General features: G+C 43.7%; 1 protein-coding gene across 1 annotated transcript in view; it reads right to left on the reverse strand.

The window, feature by feature from the left end:
- Positions 1–16,057, reverse strand: part of INPP5D (inositol polyphosphate-5-phosphatase, 145kDa) — a gene marked incomplete at its 3' end in the record, with an annotated part of 53,588 nt that overhangs the window by 35,571 nt on the left and 1,960 nt on the right. Inside the window, exon 2 of the mRNA XM_009584945.1 lies at positions 12,775–12,835. Coding sequence (XP_009583240.1) covers positions 12,775–12,835 — 61 coding nt within the window. The remainder of the gene's footprint in view (positions 1–12,774; positions 12,836–16,057) is intronic.

The raw sequence follows: 16,057 nt of genomic DNA on the forward strand, positions 1-16,057 counted from the left end.
AAACTCTAGCCATCAAAAAAGATTTTAGCAACAAAGCATATTATGATCCAACTCACAGCACCAAGAGAAACCTCCTGAGCAAGCAACCCTTTCAGCATTTCTCTGTGTTATAATAAATAAGATTTACATCAACAACAAGCAAACATCAGTGCGGTTCCATGACAGAACATGAGGGACTGGTGTTAAATTTAGCTACAGGGTGCAAGTCAGATGAGTTGGTGATGAATGAGCAAGGACTGCAGATCCATGGGGATCTGATGCAATTTTTCTAGCACTTCTGTAGTGTGTGGGTAGAATTTAAGTAAAAGTTTTGGAGTACGCTACTTCTAACAACTTTCGTAATTTTATCACAAGCCTTGTGCTTTTTGGTTTTCCACTGAAAAGCTTCAGCACTTGAAGTCAAATGAAAATCTCCATTTTCATTTCTTCATAAAGTATCTAGCTCTAGCGATTACCAAGACAAGCTTGAAAACATGGGTCCTCAAGAGCTAGCAAGGCAACCAAGGCAGCAAGTGTAATTGTAACATAGCCATCATTTCTGAAGGCAGTTTGTGGAGGTCATCATTCTGATTTTGTCAGCACTCACTGCTGACAGTAACTGAGCTGGGGAGACTATTGCAGGTCACTGATACTTGCTTCTCAGTGGAAATTCCCAAGCACCCTTCAGCTTTTCCCTCTATAGAAGGCAATAAATACATCCCCAGGCAACAGTGTGAGGGGTTTGAAGTCCTACGAGAAAGAACTTTTCCCCGAGACAGGTGACGGCATGCTTACGCTGGCTCTGCCTGCACAGCAGGGCAGGACCCCTCCACTGAGATCAGTCCTACACTACATTTCTGGGGGTTTTCTCTAACCTGTGCAGGCAGACAGTGGAGGATCCATAATCAGCTTTCTGCTTTCCCTATTGTCTTCTGTGCTGAATGAATCCCAGTTTCAACAGACATCAAGCACTAAATATGCATGAATTACATAAAATATCCAGTGGAAAAGAGAAAATGTAAGATCAAAGAAGTTATACTTATTGAAGATACACTGCTGAAGCAAAGCAATGCAGGCAGAAGGTGCATGTAAAACAGCTGCATTCACCACATTATACTGTGTAACTTTCTGGGATTGCATAATTAAAAACCATAAGCAATGCACAGATAAGGCTGAGCACCTTAGTGTTACAATTTCCTGTCTTCAGCCTGCAAAATTTCTCAGGCTTTAAGCTGCAGCAACTGTTTTCTATTTTTGTGACACTAAGGGTCACTCGTCCTTTCTTTCAAGGGACTGTCCCTTATTTCATTCATTTACTGCATGAGTAAGACAAGCCCTTACTCGATTAGAAGTAAGCACTGAGCCATACCTACTAATTGAACAGATACAGAATCCAGCCTGAAGAAGCACCGTCATTTAACAAAACTAACCACAAAACTAAAACCAATCAAAAAACATCCTTCAAACCCTCTCCTTTTATGTTTTCCCCTGAACTGCACATCTGGAATAAAAATAGCAGATGTGGTGTTACAAATTTTTTGTTAAACTTTGCCCCCTAAAGTTGGACCCAACCCAAGGTCTCTGGTTTTGCATGTGCAGGGATGTGGCATGCAGTGAAGACAAACTTCTGGAAAGGCTACTTAGCGCCTCTGTGACCAACCAGTGCTTGCTGCATGTGGGTTCTACTGTGTTCGATCACAGAGAACACTTTATACTGAGTTAAGACTTTTAAACAACACAGGTCACTGCATCCCTGTCAAGTTTTGGAGAATGAAGTTTAATACAGAGTTATCTGGAAATTTTAATTTAACAGCCTGCTAACAAAGAGCAACCGCAGCCCGTAGAGAGCTTTGCTATACTTGGCCCATGGGGTCTGCAGAACTCAGCTGTGCTGGGTGTTATTTTTTCAAATACTGGAAAAGGAGATCCTTAGAGCCACGGGATGGAATAGGAGAAGGGAACTGACTTAGACCTTCAGAGGAGAACCAAGATGGAAAACTCTGTCAGAAGTTACAAATCGAAGACAAAAGTCGTCAGACAGCGGGGCAAAGACCTGGGAACAACCGAAAGCTGCATCATGACTTCTTTCTCTCAGAGGGACTTTGAAATGACTGAATCTGAGCTATCTTTGCTAAAGTCTGTTTCATTTCCCCAAAACATTTTGTCATTTGAAATCAAGTCCTGTATGCTTTGCATTCATGCAGCAATCTTAAAACTAATGGATTTTATATTTCTTTTAGAACTTTAAACAGAAATAAATCCAACCACCAAAAGGTAAATTTGAAAAGTATTGGTGGAGCAGACCTCGTTTACCTAAAACAAGTGCAATCAGGACGATACTTCAAAATGAATATGTTGTTATTTAAAGGTGATCATATCTTTATATTTTATATTTATATCAGGAATAAGCTGCAGCGCATGTAGAGTCTATTGGTCCCATTCCCTAAGGCTGCAGAGCAGATCGAGTGAGCAAGATCTAACTGGAGCCTAAGTATTACTTGTGACCTCCTGGGTGAGTTACATCTCTGTGTGGGGGATGCAGCCTGCAGTGATACGTCTCATCAGCAAATCAAGATACATCTCTAAAGAAGAAAGGGCATCACCCTGTCAGTAACAAGTGCAGAAACGATTTTGTACAGATGGCGATATTTGCCATAAGACTCATTCTAAACAAATTCAATAACAATGTTATCCAAGACTCATTCCTATCTTAAATGATCAGGACAAAAAGCCTCATATAGCACCAACAATATATTAGCTTCTCTTTCTTGGAGTAAACAACTCAAGACTTGCCTGAAAATGAGTACTTTTCTCTGTGACCCATCATGCCTCAAAGCACAGAAGCAATAAAACACAGTGCTTCATTACCACACTGCTGAAAGGGGAATAATCTGCCATCTCCCTGAATAAATTCAGTTATGAAGCTTCATCAGAAGTCTTAGGAAATATAAAATATAAAAAGGATAAGACAATCAAATGAATTAAATGCTATATGACTGATAATATTAAAGCTAACATCCATCAAATTACTGAAAAATGAGAATATTTTCTTGTTGATAATGTTGGTTGTGTAAGTTTTCAATTATTTTTCCTCATCTGCCAGGAAAGGTTTAGAATTTCAGGAAGGTTTTCATTTTGCTAGTCCTGGAGATGTTGAGGTGTGTGTTCCCAATGTGCTCATCTCAATTAGCTTTATACATTTGGCCTCTCAAGCACAGATTGTAGCTAATTTGAAAAGTGTATTTAAAAAAAAAAACCTTCTTATAGTTCTCAGTCCATGAGCAGAGGTTACTACCCGTTCCTTTAAAAGGTGCCCACAGAAACAGTTGATTCGGGATGGAGATGTCTGCAGGGAGGGTGAGGGGAGAGCAAGAACTTCCTAAAGTGTATTTGCTGCTGGAGCAAGTTTCTGTGCCGTTGGAGGCTGTCCCCGTCCCCCAGCCAAAGCTCTGCCCCACTTCTGTGCCAAGAGCAAACCCGATTGTTTGTGCACTTGAGCTCTCATAGCGGGAACTGAAAGATCCAGCGGAATAGGAAAGAGCTGCTCGGTATGTGGTTGTGGGTGGTCAAAGCCTTTCAAAAGGATAATACAGTGAAACAATTATTCTTCTAAAACAATAATTGTTAAACTGGATACTGTTTAACAGCCCTAACCTTTATCTTCTGAATCTTAAAGTATTCTGCAGCGCCTGGAAGTTGCTTTTGTACATTCAGTGAGGATTGCCTATTTGCAATTTTCAATTGTTTAAGTATGATGAAGGCTTTATGACATAACACGTTTATTGGAGGGCAAACTGTAAGACATTCTTTGGTATTTCACTCTTTGGAGTGAAATTTTATCTGAAAGCACATCCAGAAAAAAGGAAAAGGGATTTCACTTCATGGCATGCATTAGCTTTCAAATATCTGATTTCATTTTTTGAAGCTTGAAAAACAAAATAATGATATCACTTTAACCTGATTTAAGCCATCTTCTCTGAACATTTTTTTTATATTTTCAGGAAACTGGAAACATTCTGGAAGGGTTCAGCTAGACAAAAGCTGGATATGGCTTGTTTGTATGAAGAATTTTGTATACTGGGAGATTCAGTAGAAGGAATGTTCATGTTTCAGGAAATACCTAGTTCTCTTATTAAATGCTGCTTCTTTCAGTTTTTCAAAACCTGTGAAACGCATTATGTTTATTCCTACCTCAGATACAACAGCAGAAAAAAACATTTTCCTTGTATAAATAGATTTGGATAGTTTGCAGAAACATGAAGTACACAGATTTTGCTAAGCCCTGACTGCAAATTATTTTCAGTCCTACAGTAGAGAGTTTTACGAGCTGAAATCAACATTAAATTATATTGAAAAATATTCAAATTGGAATATCTACATTTTTCAGTAATAAAATGAAGCTTAATATAAGTAAATGATGTATTTGGGCATACTAGAAATGTGTTTCCCTAACCGTGTTTCCAGACTTTGCTCCTAATTATTAGCTGGTTGTCCACTTGTCCCTTGTTTCTATCCAAGAAAAGTAATCACCCTAATTATACCTCAGCCCTTCAGTGCCAACAGAGTACCACAAACACGGCAAGTTTTTTGTGTTAATAACTAACTCGGGTGAAATCAATTCCATCCTCGGCATTAACTATTCTTGAAATTTGCTGTTATGCATAAAATCCCACTTTCCCATAGAGGCTCTGTGGCTCTGCACATCGATGAGCTCTTGACTCTTCAGTGGGGTCCCCAACTCCAAAGCTTTGCTGGGACCACTCAGTTTCACCTTAAGACTGGGCTGCACCTCCTGGCTCTCTCCCTTCCCCCTGGTGACCCCCTCTCTGCTTCCTACTGAAATACTCTCTCCAAGCCCCCTGTGCTCCTCTGTCCCTCACGCAACACTGCTGTCCCTTCCCCTCCCCTGCAGTTGCGGATTGTCCCCCTCTAACTCCCAGGGACACTGGCATGCACTACGTGGTGCTGGCACACCTCTCACCTTGGCAGTACACCAGCCCAAATACACGCACCCCTGCCCACCGGCACGCGCCCACCTGGAGCGGGTGGCTGTCCAGCCGGTGTGTCCCAGCCCACCAAGCCTCCTCCATGGTGGGACAGTTGGTTTCCTCCTGCCTTTCAACGCAGAGGGAGGCCAACAGTGCCCGATGCCTCTCGGCTGCAAGCAGACCATGGATGACTTACAGTCTCCATGCTGCCTGCAAGTGATATTTTGGGCAGGCCTGTGCCTGCCCTGTCCTCACTGGAGACCATGAGATTTTGACATCAATTTGAACAAGTACAAAATCCTTATACAGCTGTCTGACAGAAACCGTAAGTGGCTGCAACGTTGTGAATGGGTGAGCGTCACCCAAAAGATTTTGCTTTGCATTATCTCCCACTGAAACCAGCTCAAGTACAATTTCCTGGTAGAAAGGTTTTGATCAGATACAGATAGATCAGCAAAATCCAAGGCAAATCACAAAATCCTTACTACAGAAAACCTTTTTTTAGCCACACGTGTCAGAGCAGCACAGCAAATAGGGATTACAGTGCAATACCAAAGAGAAGGACAGAAACTTTGCATCTCTCTGCAAAGGGCTCACAAAGGACTTGGTACTGCATGTGCCACAGCCAGACACTGCCTCTGACGCTGGTGACAACAGCAGTGACACCAGGAATGCAGGAACTGACCTAAACTCATGCTCTTATCAGACCACGCTGGCAGGATGGGCAGCCGTATGTCTGCGCTCTGAGAGCAGGTTAGCGCGCCGGATGAAGCTTTTACGCAGAGCTCCACCCTGGAGGACTCATAAACAGAAGCCAGAACAAATTCTGCCTAGAGGCAGGGACAATGCTGCCGACCGGCTGACGCGAACAGGCAGCTCTCTCATTGTATGTCTTGCCCATCCCGGGACAGAGGATTTTGGTCTTTCTGGCATATTTAGCCAAGCCATATGCAGACAGAGTGCAAATCTAGATGTTTCTGCCAAAATGTGTTTCTAGAAGTGTGCTGGTAAGGGAAGGTTTCAGAAGGAAACCCTATACGTGGTATTTATCGGCTCTCCTACCTTCTGGAGCCAGTGCTGCAAGTACACTGGTAACCTACAGCTTCAGTGTCAGTTGATACAGTGAGTCACAGCTGCTGGCCTGCTTTCTAACTGCTCACATAGCACCATTTGTTTCCTGTTGCACACAGCCTCGTATCAGACTAGAAAAAATTACCAGGGGAAAAAAAAAAAAAGCTAGGTGATCACTCAATGTAAAACAGTGCTGCCAGGGCATCTACAGTTTTCACTGAAGTCAGCAAAACCTACAAGTAAATAGGGTCAGGCCCTCCCTTTGCAACAAGTAGTAAGTATAAATATAAATAATTTTTTAAAAGCCCTTGCAGCAATGGGTGAATTTCAGCACAAATGCAAGCAGTGCTCATGCTCACAGAAATTATGATCTGGCACTACAATGGCAAAATGAATGTCTCCCACATTTACCCACAGAGCGGAGTGCAGGAAGATGCAGGCACACCGCTGCTTTCTGTCAAGGAGCCAGACAGCTAGGGCAGCCCAGGAAGGTGAAGCAGAAAGAAAAAGACAGGCAGTAACTTTAAAAATACTAATGTTTTCCATACTGTAATACAGTCTCTTATGCAGTGTGAGAAGGCGGCAGCTTTTCACAATTCCTTCTCACAACAAGGTAATCCACAGAAATTGCCAAACTCTGGAGCTAGTCAAACAGTTTTGCTTAAAGCAAAAAAAAAAAAGTATTAAAAAAATGAAGGGGGTTGGAGCATGTGCTATGCAAGGCATGGCCTTCATTCAACCCTCCTCTCCCCCATTAATTTTTTTTAAAAAAAAAAAAAGGGTGAAAAGTTCAAAATTGCTTCTCTGGACTTTTTCAAAAGGATGATCCAGTTTTTCCATCTGAAGTAACATTTTTCTTCAACATCCTGGCAACACTCTGATAACATCTGAAAAGCTCAAAATCAAAATGAAACATTTCACCTGAATGCATTTTTTTTTAATTTTCCAGTTTGCTTGAAAACATAAAGTGGTTCCTACTCCCGCTCAAGCCAAGCTCTATTTTTGCCCTCTCCTGTGGGGCAGCCAAAAGATACAAACACCATTCAAGGCATTGTGGGCGGCTGGAGCCTCGATCTGTGGCAGCCCACAACATTTCAAGGCAAGTACACATTTGAAGCAAGAGCTCAACTAGTGGCATGAATGGGAGAGCAGACTTAAGGGTAATACAAGAAGAAAAAAAACAGGTTGGCGAGAAGGAGAAGGAAAGAGCACCTTTGCCAGAAGGAAGCAGCAGTGGTTGGGCGAGGTCTGACCCCTGAGGTGGTGGACAAACGTGTCTGGTTCAAGTTCTGGGTCGCAGAATGGGAACGTTACACGACTGAGCTACGTCGGGTCATGCCCACGGGAAAGTGCTGGGAGGCTGCGCCTTCCTCAAACTCGTAGGCCAGACTGTGCCGCACAGCACAGGAGGATGCAGCATACGATTATAAAATCTGTCCATGGCACTGAGCTACCAAAATCCTGCGCTGCAGATGACCCAGTTTCTTAAGGAGACTCCACCTTCAGCAACAAGCTAAAGCTGTTCCCAGAACTACTAGGTTGACTCTGTTGGCTTTAGCAAAGGCATCTTTGGTGACAGCCCGGTTTGTGCAATGTTGACATCTGTCCAGCAGGGTATCTCCCCCCAGCCTTCACACAGTGTGGCACGAGGTAAGTACTTGATCCTGCAAATGACCTATGAAGTGTTACCTGATAAACTACGAGCATAAACTAAGATGCAATCTAGCTGCCACTAAGAAATGACTGATTGCACAGCAGCTAGATTGCCGAACAGCCATCAGATAACACAAACTGTGAACTCCTATTTGAGATTAACCAGAAATCTAGACAGATCAAACTCCACAGGGTTTTAGAGATGCTACCACACTACCCTATTCCAATCTGTATTTACTGACCAGCCAACTCCTGCGTCTTCTTCCTTCTCACCACCTCTTTCAAGCATCCTCACTCAGGAGGCAGGTTATACTCTTGACAGTGAGCTTTTAAAATTGCAGTATATCAAGGCAATACAGGGTAAAGCATGAGGCAAAGGCAGTACCACAGTTTTTCAACAGCAGCTTTTGACCTCAGCATCTTCTCACACTGAACAAGAGTCAGCTGTAATGGGAATCTCCTCACCTGACTTCAGCCTGCCAAGTCTGGCAGTCCAAGGGGGCTCTCCAGGCTCTTTAGACAACAGAGAGAGACAGGACCTGCCATGGGCAATTTAGCCCACCTAGGTCAGAAACCTGTTTCTTCCCCACTGACTACAGAGATACAACTCAGCTTTGACTACATGACAGCTTTGACTGCACATCTAAAATGAAGGGGGATGAATACTGATATACTACACACCTCTTCTGATCCTGTGAAAGTCAGCAAGGGACAGCTATTTAAAATTATTTTTGATAACCCAGTCCTCCTTAACAGACTGGGACTGAGTTCCCCGTTTGTAAAATGGGAAGAAGAGCACTTCCCCTCGTTGAGGAGATGCTAAGAGCACAAGGAATTCAGATTGTGCAGTGATGAGGGTCATATTGACACCTCAGCTAGTTATATAAATGAGACGCGTCAAGTGACAGCATAGGAAAGTTTTACCTTCTATCAATCTGTATGGCAAGAAAGACAGTTTTAATGTCTTTAGTTTAGTGTTTAGTTTGACCTTGTGATTCCCAGGGACTCCTTTGTTGCTCTGACCCTTTTTGCACAAACATGATTACACTCAGCTAGTCCCCAAACTTTCAACAACTCTGCATTAATTATGCCTCCCCATTTGAGCAAGGGAAAATCATATTTGTTTTTACAGAGAAGAAAGTTGAAGTACCCCAGCTGTGACTTGCCCGACAGGCAGGCAGCAGCTAAGCTAACTCAGGGGCAGTTGATTTCCAGCCTCGTGCCCCTGCTCCTGGACCTCTGTGTAACTGTACATTTTTTGCTCTCTTCCTGTCTCAGCTTCTCAGTTCTCAGTGTTTTACTACAGTGAGAGGCTGCAGGCTAACAGAGATACCTTGATGACTAATTGGTCTCAGCCTAAGGACAAAGATCTCTACTTGCTGTTACAGATCCTGTGTTTCAAGGGGGTTTTGTTACTCCTCCCCTCCTTCCTTAAATATGTTTTCATCAGTAGGATGCGAGTTTGATTCACCCAAGCCATAGATTTCTTTGCCTATATTTTGAAGTCTCAAGTAATGGAAGGAGAAAATTCAGCAGTGCTAGAAAAAAAGGGAAAGACGAGATATTTGTCTTTAAAGAAAAACGTCTATGACTGTAACCACTATGACCTGGTATGTTTTGGCGGGATACCAGTTTGATTCCAGATATGGTAGGCAAGAGGGGTTCCTGACTATGCTAACTGCTGTAGAGTTGCTGCAGATGCAGAAACCCAATGGCAGATCACGTAGCGTGCCACAAAATGCTGGAAGCACATATGCAAATATTTTTTTCTTCAGCCCGAATGCAAAAATGTGCACCTCTGAATGCAAAAATATGCACCTCCCTTTCTGCCAACTTGAACAGTTAATTTAACCATGCAAAAAATGACACTGAGTATCATTCCACTAGTGCCGGACCAGGCTCTAATTAAAAAAAAAAAAGAAATCTACTCCCCAAGACTCAAAAAAATGTGAAGCAACTTGCAGCTTTAAAGGTGAAAAATCTCCACCGAGTGGCAGAGGGAGAGCTGTCATGTCACAAGTGCTGCGTGTGTAGCTGTAATATTACACATCTTCTGAACCTGCGGTCATCATGAAAAATGACAGACAACAGCCCAGATCTGGGCAGGAAGACAACTTTGTTAGCTTCAGGAAGGAGCACCGTGCAGGCCCACAGGTCACATTGCACTATCAGGGCCCATATTTGTAACTAATACAGGCTAATCTCAGGATTTAGTATTGAATCTTCCCTATGTCTTTTTTTTTTTTAAATAAACCCAGAAATGAGAAGCATCTACTGATTGCTGTATTAATTTAACATCTGATCTAATTCCATAGGTTTAGTAGACTCTTTCCTTTTTGATGGGATTTTCTAAAATGTCAACACTCCTTCCTATGAGACAGCTTTTACGTCCTTGAACAGGAGAACTATTCTTTTAAAAAGTCTGATCTTTTAATACACACGAATTAGTTTTTGTTTTACCCAAAAGTCAACAGACAAGCAACCAAAAAAGTCTGGCCCAGCTGGAACAACGTACCAAGAACAGCCGCCAACAACATGAGACTTTTGCTCTGAGCCTCAGTTACAACTCTCACTGTGTCTCTCTCCTGCCAGAAGAAGCCAGCCCCCTTCTGCCTCTCCCACAGAACTGGAATAAAGCAGCACAAAACGGGAGGTGTTGTGTCTTCAAAACATGAGTTAACAACACACTTTATTTAGCCTACTCCTGATATTCAACCTACAGTTCCTGGCAACCCAGCATACAAAGGTATTCCACACCACAGTCCCTCTGCATCCCACAACATATAAACAAGAGAAATCCCTCACAATCACAACACAGATCCCAAGAGAATCTAACAAATCAATTCAGGGGTACTTCTAGCAGATCATATTTCCTCAACAGATCTAGTAGATTTCAAAAGGTTTCATTCAGAAAGATCCCAAGGAGTCCTAATAACACTGTCTGGATCCAGCAGTAGTCCAATAATCCCTCCCAGAGAGGATGAGGACGTATTTATTCGTAAATAATACCCTGCAGAATTCTCTACAGAGAACTAGAAGGTCAGGAGGTGAAGGTGTGTATGGTGGGGAAAGCCTGAACTGATGGACATCAGTCACACCTTCTGCTTGTTCATAACCCTTGATCTAGCATGAGAGCTGCCCTTGGGTGAAAAGCCAACATATGATCATTTCTGTGCTTGTTTTCTAAAAGACAAAGCAGCTGCCAAACTCATACCCCAAACCCATTCAGAGTTAGGGTTCCACAAGTTCCCTTCCTCATCACGGAGCCAGTGCAAAGAGCAAGGACACCATTCGCAGCACCAGGCTCCCATCCTGGCTCTCTCACAGAGCTGCTGTGGGACTTGGATAGTTGTACCCATTGCCTGGGCCTCAGGTCTCCCCAACACTCTCCTGCGTCACTTGTGAGCTATCTGGCACAATGAGATCCTGATCTCTGCAGCTGCTCTAGGTACTGTAAATAGTGATAAACACCGTATCACCTTCTGGACACCTATCTTACCATCACAACACATCATCACACCAGCACAATATGCCAAAACACATTATTTAGGTCAATAAAGCTGAGATATATCAGATGATGGGGAAAAACCAAATATTACTGCAAACAGCCTGCAGCATACCGTGTGGAGCCAGATCAGAATGACAGGTTATTCGTGCCAGCTGAGTGCTGGCCCCACGCTGGCAGCCTGCAGAGCCTGCACAGGTTCCTCTGCATGGTGTTGCCCGGTGCTCTGGGAAGATGGATGAGCTTTGGTGACATGCCATAGTAACGCCTACAGGCCCAGGTCAAGTCTGGCATAGTGTCCTGCTGCCAGTTCTTCCCTAGCAACAGAAGTGCTGTGGCAAGCGAGGCAGAGGTATCTCAACGGCTCTGGGGAAACCAGTTGTAGCTGGGAAGGCCAGCTGGGACACCGCGCTGATGCTGGTGGCTGGCCCTGGGCACACAGTCCTCTGGAGCACAGCACCGAGAGCCTGGAATTGGCCTTGGTGGCAATACAGCTGTGTTTGTGCAGAGCTGCATCTGAGCGGGGCTCCTAAGAACAGCCCGAGCCACCCAAAAGTGGCTCTTGAGGGACCCAGGCTGGGTGTGTGCACCCAGGACACACAATCCACAATTCTTATCAACAGACCACAGCTGAAGAAAAGCTCCCAGCACTCAATTGTTCTCACTAACCTGATCACTCTAGTTTCAGATATACTGCCTCTTTGGTGCAGATCTCAAAGGAAAACTGATGCCCCTGAAGCACCTCAGGAAATATATAAGATGGTGCATGTGAGCCATGTGAGCTGCACATGGAGTTGGTAGAAATCTGTATTTCTAGTGTGGGAAGCTAATTGTCATCTGAAATGGGAAGGAATGAATGTAGACCCACTCTGAATAGCAGGGCAGACTGGGGCACGTTGGTAGCATGGACATTTTCATTTCATTTTACAGGGAATGCCCATGCAGCACTGGCTGTGCTAAGAGGATGGGTAGCCCCCACCGCCTCCTAGTAAACCCATGCCCGCTTCTTGAGGCTGTAAGAGACCATGCCTCCCTCCCCACCCCAAGTTTCATGATCTATATTGAGAAAACAAGGGCTGAGAGGTGGTACAGGAAGGGGAAGTGGCTCATTCAGGATCCTAAAGCAGAATAGGAATAAACAGAAGGTCTGAAACTCCTGCCCTCAATCCTGGTACCTTCTGAATCCTGTGAGACCACAACTCAATTTACCTACATCCAATCAAATGGGTGTAGGTAAATTGTGCTGCAATTTTGGATGGAAAAGATCCACAATGTATTAATAAGGAGCTGGCTTCAGAGGAAAAGGTATTCCATGGGATGAGGTTCTCAGTTATATACAACATGGCAGTGCCACTGAATTGAAGGCACACATGTTAAAGAGTGTGCCGTGGCCATAGCAGCAGACCGGAGACTAAAACCTCCATAGCAGTGGACGGGAGACTAGCACTGTTGTGGCCGGGGGCATTAGTTTAACTTCTTATATCCTTTTTCTCTTGGTGTTAGAACTACTTTGAAAAAAAGCAGTGAGAGGTCTTAGGTGCATCTTTGTGGGACCAGATGGTACACAGCATGGCTTACCTGGACAATTAGCTTTTCTTTATCGGGCAAAATTCGATAGGTATAAACGCAATTCCGGAACCTGGAACAGATCAGAGGAGATATGGTTAGACCATCTCCAGAAGGAAATCACACTGTGTGCACCCCTCCCCGTGAGAAAAGGTATTGGAAGATCCGAGACACATAGATGGCTTCATGCACAAGGGTTTTAAACATTTCTCTTTATTGCTTTCCCTAGAGTCTGTGAACTAACACAAACCTGAAGTGTTCCTGGTCACTAAGACATGTTTGCAGATGTCACTGCAGAAAGTGATATCAGCATCAGCCTCAGAGTGAGTTATTCAACTCCTCTTCTGGCCGGAAAGAAAGAAAACACCAAATGGCTCTAGCTGTCAGTAGAGTGGGCGTCTCAGGAAGGAATGAAAAAGCAGAAATCCAAAAGACACAGGGCCAAAATCAGCAATGAATGAGTAAATTGAAGGGCTAATATGTGCATTGACTTGTATTGGAAAAAACAAATAGATTTCAGCTAAATCACAGTAAGGCAGCTGATTGCTAGGCACATTTTCATGCACAAATCCTGAACTACAGTCTAAATGAAAACCCATCTTGCTATCCTGGTGCAGATGCACACTGTACATGTGCATCTGTAGATCCACCATAACGAACATTTTGTCCCAGATAAATTCAGTTAGATTCTTTCTTAAGGCAGGATGGAGGAGTCTTTTGCCCAGTGGAGGGCCGCATTAATGCACAAGAGCCCAAGGGAAGCCTGAGCAATGCTGTAACGTCGTAAGCATGACCTTCCTCAGCTGAGCTTTGTGGAGCTTGCCCGAGAAGTGTTGACTAAAAAATGTATTTTTACCTTTCTCCCAAGTGAACAACAGATTGATCAAATCTTTTAAGTCATCCGCAAAGCACTCTGTTAAAACATACAATATGGCTTTACGCCAGCAAACAACGCTGGTTTCAACCCCTTCCTCTCAAAGGAAAAAATGGAACCCACTTTCAGAGCTTCCTTGGCTGTAACAGAAACACTGTTCTGTTTCTGTTACCTGTGGAGTCATCATGACACGTGGGCTGAGGTCAGCCCCCAGCCAGGGAGATCAGGCAGATCCATAAAACATCCTTAGATACCTCTTTTACAATTATGTTGTGAGTCTATTCATCATATGCCCTTCAGAATCACTCCATACAGGAGAGAGAAAGAGAGATCACCAGGATTTTAGGCAGCCTTACAGAAGGAGTCACAAAGAACAATTGGAAATGAAAAGAAATTACTCATAAATCATAGCTGATTTTTTCCAGGGTGTTTGGAGGATTTTGCCATGTACCCACATGAACCTGTATCTTTTGATGGCATTAATGCAAAGGATACAGAAGAATTAGAACTGCTCCCAGAGCTCAGTACCACTTCACTAAGCAATGTAAGATCATTTCACAGGCACCTATTCATTCACACACCTGAGGATCTGGAACAGAGCTGGAAGTCACAGACATGATCCCCAACTGCTTTGGATTGCCACAACACTGCTAATTTCACCAAGCCCAAGGCAATCAATGCCAGATGAGGATATGCTCCAAGGAAGGGTATGGGTTTTTCGTTTTATCTGTCAATGCAGTTCTCTTACACCATTTCCTCCTGCTGATATGCAAACAGGGCTAAGCAGAACTGCTCATGCAGCTGATGAGAGAAAATATATGTGTAGATTATGAAACTGATAAACAAACCAGCTCAATGGCTCTTGTGTCACAAGAGGACCCTCCTTGTTACCTTCACAGAAAGTACCCCATCGTGCAGGCCTTACGAGGCTGCTGTCATAACACTTGTAAAGAGGTTTAAGCTGAGGACAGGTAAGATCAGTGGAAGAGCAAGGAAAGAAGGGCTGTTGGGTGAGACAGGAGCACTTCCTAGGATCAAAAGCAGGAATCCTCTTTAGCGGTCCCCAAATTTAGTGCATGTGGATGGAGAAGGCTGGGACTCCTATTCCATTTCTACTCTCAGGCTTTCTCTCCTCAGTGTCCTGACTATCAAGTTACGTGGTCCCACTTACTGTCACATTCCAGGTCCTCCCTAAAAACTGGGTTGAGTTCAGAATTGCTTAACCACTGTTCAGGCTGTCTATGTGGGGGGTAAAAATAACATCAGCCCCAGCTTAAACATGTCTCCAAGTAGTATGTCATCTCTCTGTCCTCTCAACCAACCAGAGGAAGAAAGGGGACAATGCTTGTATTTTCTCTTTCCTCTCCTGCTGTACATGTTTTTATGCACAGGTGATGATGTGCATATTGGGAGTACCTGGAAATCCTAAACAGGACTGCCACGTTAGGCATGGTGCTAAGTGCACCACCAGAGAGGCCGTCCCCCCAGGGGGTTGGAAATGGCGGCATCTCACAGGCAGTGTCCTCTGAGAGGGATCCCAAAGCTGCAGCTAGTCTTGAGGGTCACCTCTAGAAGTGTTAATCCTGCAGCCATTCACACATGAACCACCGACAGAAGATCTCCTGGAGGAATGATACCAGTTCAGGTGCAGCACACTGTGAACGCTAAGGCTCTTTTTGATTTTAGGATCCAGGCATTCCCCTCCAGGTAAGTTCAAGAGCCCATTTCTTGTCAACAAACTGGCAGATCAAATGATCCAGGCACAGAGAAAGGGGGAGGAAAACGGCTTTGCTTCTTGCCTTTTATGGGGCAGTGTGACCAGTAGAGCAGAGGACAGCAATGCAGGGGGAGGAGCGTTCCCTCTGCTTTTGCTGACTGTTTTAGCTCTCTTCTAAGTTAAATGCTGCTGCTCTAAGTTTCAGAAAAGGGGGGAGAGGCACTCTTAAAAGGCCCTGCAAGGTTCCCTTACTTGTCTATATTTATAAATCCCCTATTTTCCTAAAACAGCTCTTCAAGAAAATCACTGTTTCATTCTATGATATAATAATAATAATAATAAGTGTTTTTGCTGGATTTTGACTGATCTGCCCAATAAAAATTAGAGCTTTGTAGAATATGACACTTCTTTTTCAGAGCAAATTTCATGGGTTTTTTTGTTTTCCTTATCTATACACCATTGACACTTTCTTACTTTCAACATAATTCTCTTTTTGTGAAAACGTTTTGCAGTCAGGCTTTCAGTTCCCCACTCTCTCTCATTCTTTGTCTCCAGCCTCTCTGTTTTTTAAACAGAAGTAACTGAAGAGCTCAAACTTCAAACACGTTCCAGTCAATAACACAGCTGAAACTGATACATCTCTGAGGAAGTTTTCAGCTTCAGCAAAGCTGCCCATTTTGTCAAGATGACATTCATAGGGAAAG

The sequence above is a fragment of the Fulmarus glacialis genome, unplaced genomic scaffold (assembly GCF_000690835.1).
Source record: "Fulmarus glacialis isolate BGI_N327 unplaced genomic scaffold, ASM69083v1 scaffold6279, whole genome shotgun sequence".
Taxonomy (NCBI): domain Eukaryota; kingdom Metazoa; phylum Chordata; class Aves; order Procellariiformes; family Procellariidae; genus Fulmarus; species Fulmarus glacialis.